Genomic DNA, 6,711 nt, shown 5'->3' with positions numbered 1-6,711 from the left:
TGAATTTTTTGCAGTGATCTGAAATATCTGGAACAAAATGACAGAATTTTTAACAAAAGAGAAGCAGGTGTTGAGGACATTTAAAGAATGACGTTTTGAGCTACAAGAATTGGACTGACTTTCACTCTTTTGGTTGTTGATGGCAATACTAGAGATAGCAGAGGTTTGATCCTTTTTTCTGTCTTTTCTGTTATTTTATTGCTCCACTCTAGTGTGTTGAGCTTTTTTTTATTTAAAAAAAAATCTTGGCAAATTGTATTACATGTACTGCTCCAGTCACTTTAACAAAGACATTAGACATGCACGGTTGAGGTCATTCCTACCCGGCCCTTTGATTTGATTCTAAAATAATATTATAAATTAGGCTTGGTTTATCAAATCGAAAACCTGATAAACCCATCAATTAATTCGATTGGATCGATAATTAAATTGGATTTAAATTCATCTAAGTTAAATTCGTAAAAATTGAAGTGTACTGGATAAGTGAATTTGCAAGTGTACATGAAGACACAGGAGAAATAATAAGGGGTTAACTTGAGAAGAAGGCATCAAAACTCTTTGCCACATGTTCACATGCATCCATGAAACAATCTAATGTAATTGCACCAGCATGTGGTGAAAGGACAACATTGTCCAATGAAAAGAGCTCTTTGGGAACATTAGGCTCATTCTCAAACACATCCAAACCAGCACCTCTTATCTCCCCTTTCATCAAACATTGCACCAATTCCTTTTCATCAATTAGAGCTCCTCTTCCAACATTTACAATAATGCCACCCTTCCCCAATGCTAACATTACTTCCTTGTTGACTATGTACTTTGTTTGCTCAGTTAATGGACAACAAAGTATAAGAACATCACTGTTAGAGGCAAGATCAACCACATTGGAGTAGAAAGTGTATGAGACTGATGGATTCTTGTTCCTTGAATGGTACATGATTATGCAATCAAAGGCCTCTAGCCTTTTGGCAACTTCTCCACCAATTCTTCCCAATCCTATAATCCCAACTCTCTTGCCTCCTAGCTGAAACATAAAGTTGAAAACTAGTTATCATTCATTTCAAACATCAAACTACTTTCATTGTTTCATTCAACAGTTCAATTCTAAGTAGTATCACTTCCCTATACATAGGGCCTGGACAAGTTATTAATCATCCTCTGACCACTACAAACAGAGTTAAACACTGATTCCCTTTTTCATTTGGTAATATTACATGCACACTTGACACCACTCTCAATCATGAAGGATGACATCGAAATCGTCCTTTCGCACTAAAAACACAAAATTAAAATGCAAATATAGTTGCGGGTGAAACATATACCGATTAAAAAAAAGGGTTAGACAGCCCCAAAAATCTTACCACACTAGTGGTGTTAGATAATCTAACATTCATTGACTTTGGCCACAGACACTTTTTTTCAAAGAAAATTCTGAGATTCATATATGCACATCCACAAAAAAACTTCAGAGGAATCAAGTCAAAGATGAGATGACACCATGCCCGATTCAAAATCTTAACGACATTAAATCTAAGCGGGACTATACCTCCCACTTGCTATTCGAAAATGGTATAAATTTGTGTGCCAATACCTAACAAAATTCTCTTCATATACAGTATATATATTAAATGATAAATGATGTTAAAGAAACTGATAATTAACTCATTCAAAAAATCAATAATCAGCTAATATTATTTTTAGTTACTTTGATGGTTTGTTAAAAAGAAAAATAGTTGCTAACAAAACCGTTCTCAATATAACACATTACATGTTCTCTCAATAAGTATTGAACAAGCATAAAGAGTGAAAGTGTGGGTTACCTTTGAACCAGAAGGGAAGCTCCATGGCTTGAAATGAATCGACTTCTTGGCAAACCGATCACCGGCAGAGATCTTGAACATGACGTCGATCAGCAACGCCACGGCCATGTCAGCAACATCGGGGGCAAACTGTGACCCGAGAGTAACAACCTGGATGCCTCGGCGGCGGCACTCGGCGGTGTCGATGTGGTCAGCACCAACGGTGGTAGTAGCGACGATGCCGAGGGAGGGGAGTGACCGGATGACGTCAGCAGTGACCGGCTGTCGCGGGTTGCAGAGGATGGCGCGGACGGAGGAAGGGTGGGTTTGTTGGGTTTGAAGAAATTCGGGGAGTGGTAGGTGAGAAGAAAAGGCATTGAGGAAACGGTATTTGTGAGAGTAGTGAGATTGGAAGAGTTTGAAAACCATTGGAGGACCCAAGACCAAGAGCGCTGGAAGCTCTGAATCCATGGCTGCACTCAGATTTCAGTCACTCACTCGCCGATCTGTTTACTAACAAGTCATCAGCTGTCAAGGTCCATGGCGACGAGGCTCGCTTTTGTGGGACCCACTCATTGTCAGAGATTCCAACTTTCATTAATGGTATGTTTCGTGCTGGTATTGCATTATGCTTTTGATAAGTATAAGCCAAAAAAATGTTGGCAGGTAAAATTATTTTTAAAATCTAAAATAATTAAATTAAACAAAGATATAAGAACCAAGGGTAATTCACAAATATAAAATAAATTCAGTTAAAAGTTATACCAATGTTTTAAACTGAATTAGGTTATATGCATATTTCGTTATAATTTTATGTAAATTAAATTTAATTAATTTAATTTATGTTATTTATATATAAATTTAATTTAATATATATATGTTATATTATAATTTTTTATTTAAATTAAATAAATATAGTATTTTTTGAAATAAATAAATATTGAAAAATTTATCAAAATATATGGTCAGCCACATCTCGAATATAGAGGCTCTTTGGCTAAAATGGTCACATCTCGAGTACACTGACCTTGTGCTGTGATACTGTTGGATATCAGACAAATGACACAGTAAAATATAGAAATGAAAAATAAAAAATTTGTATAAAATATGAAAACAATTGAATAGTTTTCTTTGAGAATTACAGCTTCTTTCTATCACAATGAGACTACAATAACACTCTCTCTTGACAAAAGGAGAACACACTTCTCTCTATCATGTATAGGAGAAAACTACTCAAAGAAATATTATGTTATTCTTAAAGAAAAACTCAATTTATAGGTGAGTCTCTTCAATATGAACCATCCGTCAATTAGAGGTATATAATTCTTCTCTTTTTCAACCATTAAAATTCTAAGGTTATAAACTAAGATTGTTTATTACCTTTCATTTTATTTAGTTATTATTTATTTATTTATTTTCTAAAATTAGCTTTACTAATTTTTACAATCTCCCACTTAAAGCTAATTTTGATAAATTTTCAAAATTCATGTTGCTCATGTATTCCATAGGCCGTATGAGGATCTACACCATTCAAACTTTTCTGTGTTGATTGGTTTTGTCATGGCATCTGCTAAGTTATCTTTAGTGTGAATCTTCTGCATATCAATACTTTCTTCTTTTACTACTTCCCGAACAAAATGATATTGTACTCCAATGTGTTTTGTTCTTGAATGAAAGGCAGGATTTCTTGCAATGTGCAAGGCACTCTGACTGTCACAATACACAGAAATCTTCTGCTGTTTGTGCCCGAGTTCTTCTATCAACCTTTGGATCCAAATAGCTTCCTTGCATGCTTGTGTAACTGCCATATATTCAGCTTCTGTAGTAGATAAAGCTACAACAGTCTATAATTTAGATAGCCAGCTCACAGCTCCTCCTGCAAGTGTAAACACATAGCCTGTAGTAAATTTTCGTTTATCAAGATTACCTACAAAGTTTGAGTCGACATATCCATTGACAATGAATTCTGATCCTCCAAAACATAATGCAACATTCGAGGTCCCTTTGATGTATCTCAGGATCCTCTTAACAACATTCCAATGCTCTTTACCTGGATCTGCCATAAATTGACTTACCACTGCAACTGCTTGAGCAATATCTGGCCTTGTACAGATCATGGCGTACATAAGGCTTCCCACTGCTGATGCATACGGCACTCGAGACATTTCCATTCTCTCTGCTTCACTACTAGGGCACATACTTGAGGATAATTTAAAATGCATAGGAAGTGGGGTTGAAATTGGCTTACATTCTTGCATGTTGAAGTGTTGCAAGATCTTCTTTAAATAATTCTTTTGCGAAGCCAAATCTTCCTATATTTTTTGTTTCAGTGAATTTGCATCCCTAAAATCTTGTTTGCTGGTCCCAAGTCTTTCATATCAAACTCCCTAGCCAACTGTGCCTTCAATTCTTGGATTTGATCTTAGTTGGGACCTACCACTAACATGTCATCCACATACAACAGCAGAATGATGAAATCATTATCACCAGACCTCTTGTAATAGGTACAATGATCTGAGCTAAGTCTGTTGTATCCAAGGCTAATAATGAAAGAATCAAATCTCTTGTACCAACACCTTGGCGCCTGCTTTAGACCGTACAGAGATTTAGTAAAACTGTAAACCAAGTTTTCTTTTCCTTGTTCTTCAAAACCTTCTGGTTGGAGCATATATATCTCTTCTTCAAGTTTTCCATGAAGAAAATCAGTCTTTACATCTAATTGCTCTAGATGTAAATCAAATACAGCACACATTGCCAAAACTATTCTAATAGTAGTTAGTCTCACCACTGGAGAAAATATTTCATTGAAGTCAACACCTTCTTTTTGAGCATATCCCTTGACAACCAATCTTGCACGATATTGTTCCACCTGATCATTACTATCTCGTTTGATCTTGTAAACCCATTTGTTACCAATGGCTTTCCAACCTGCTGGAAGTTCAACAAGTTTCCAGGTATGGTTCCTTTTCTTCTTGCATTGCTGTCATCCACATAGAAGCGTCTGGATTGCGCATAGCCTCCATAAAAGTTGTTGGCTCTCCATCTTCTGTCAAAAGACAATATGCATCATGGTTTGTCAAAACATAATTTGAGTGCCATGATGGTGTTCTTCTTTGTCGAGTGGATCGACGAACTTCTATATCATTAGCCTCTGCTTCTTGTTCTTCATGCTGTGGTTCTGCTTCAGAAAGATTACATTCTCTGCATTTTTTATCTATTAGAACAGTGGTTATCTCTTTAATAGTGCTATCATTTTCTTGTTCTTTTTGCAATTCATCTTCTGCAAATATCACATCTCTACTGACAACTACCTTGCGAGCAGTGGGATCCCACATGCGATACCCCTTAACTCCGTCAGCATAACCCAAGAATATACATTTTCTAGACTTTGGGTCTAGCTTTGTTCTTTTTTGGGAATTGTACATCACGTACATAGGACAACCAAATATATGTAAAGAAGAATAATTAGGTGGCTTACCTTGCCACATCTCTATTGGTGTCTTTAACCCAATTGCAGTTGATGGTGACCGATTTATCACATAATAGACGGTTTTAACAGCTTCTGCCCAAAAAGACTTGGCTAAACTTGCAGTTTGCAACATAGCTCGTGCTCTTTCTAGGAGAGTCCTATTCATTCACTCTGCTATACTATTTTGCTGAGGCGTATATGCAACTGTGAATTGTCGTTGAATACCTGCTTGCTTGCAAAATATTAGAAAATCACCATCAACATATTCTCCTCCATTATCTGTCCTTAAACACTTGATCTTCTTTCCAGATTCAAGTTCTAACTTTGCTTTGAACTCTTTGAACATCGCAAACACATCTGACTTCTTCTTGATCGGGTACACCCATAGCCTCCTAGAGTAATCATCAATAAATGATACAAGATATTTTGTTCCTCCTAGGGACATCTCCGGCGATTCCCACACATCAGAATGAATCAACTCCAATATGTGCTTGCTCCGAGCAGTTGATCTACCAAACGTCAATCTATGTTGTTTACTTGTAACGTAGTGCTTACAAAACGGTAAGTTTACCGATTTGAGCCCGGGAATGAGATTACGTTCTACAAGAATCTTTAAGCCTCGTTCTGACATGTGGCCTAGTTTGCAATGCCATATCATCGTCATTTCTTCTTGGCTTGTTGAAGCAACTGATGCTTCTGCCTCTTGCAAAATTTCTCCCACAAGCATGTATAGATTTGCTGCAATCTTTTCTGCTTTTATTACTACAAGAGCTCTTTTAACAACTTTCAAGATCCCACCTTTAATATGGGTCTTACAACCAAGTTCATCCAATTGCCCAATCGACAACAAATTCTTCTTCAAGCCTTTCACGTGTCTTACCCCTTAAAGTGAACGAATAGAACCATAAAACATTTTTATTTTTACAGTACCCATTCCAATAATTTCTAAGGCATGATCGTTTCCCATAAACACCGATCCTTCCAAGACAGGTTCATATTTACAAAACCAATCACGATGAGGAGTCATGTGCCATGTTGCTCCTGAATCAACAATCCAAACATCATTGAGCTGTTTGCTGCCTTTAGAACCAATTGTTGCTTCGCCATACAGGATTTCTCCATCATCAGAGGTGCTCACAACACATCCTTGAGAACTTAATCCTTCTGGAACCTTCTCTATACTCTTCTTATTCCAACAATCTTTCTTGAAGTGCCCTTTCTTACCACAATTGTAGCATTTGACCTGCTTCTTACTTTGTGACTTTGGTCTACTTTGACTCCCACTGGAACCATGCTCCATTGATCTTCCTCTTGTCATCAACAAAGCCTTTGCTTGTTTTGAGTTCCCTAATCTATCTTTCTTATTCTTTCTCCTAGATTCTTCTTCAAGAACCGCAGCAGCTATGTCATCAAAAGAAAGATAATCAGTCAAAACATTATTAG

General features: G+C 36.7%; 1 protein-coding gene across 1 annotated transcript; it reads right to left on the bottom strand.

Moving 5' to 3' along the window:
- Positions 1-517: 517 nt before the first annotated feature.
- On the bottom strand, positions 518-2,427 carry LOC107617382 (phenylpyruvate reductase). The gene is made up of 2 exons (XM_016319141.3): positions 1,821-2,427; positions 518-1,024 (listed from the first exon to the last, which is right to left on the bottom strand). Exons 1-2 carry the CDS (start codon positions 2,268-2,270, stop codon positions 530-532), a joined length of 945 nt encoding a protein of 314 aa, XP_016174627.1. The 5' UTR covers positions 2,271-2,427; the 3' UTR covers positions 518-529.
- Between the last annotated feature and the right edge of the window lie 4,284 nt (positions 2,428-6,711).

The sequence above is a fragment of the Arachis ipaensis genome, chromosome B9 (genome assembly GCF_059453495.1).
Source record: "Arachis ipaensis isolate K30076 ecotype BB chromosome B9, ASM5945349v1, whole genome shotgun sequence".
Classification (NCBI taxonomy): domain Eukaryota; kingdom Viridiplantae; phylum Streptophyta; class Magnoliopsida; order Fabales; family Fabaceae; genus Arachis; species Arachis ipaensis.
This window is presented reverse-complemented; position numbering and strand designations above follow the sequence as displayed.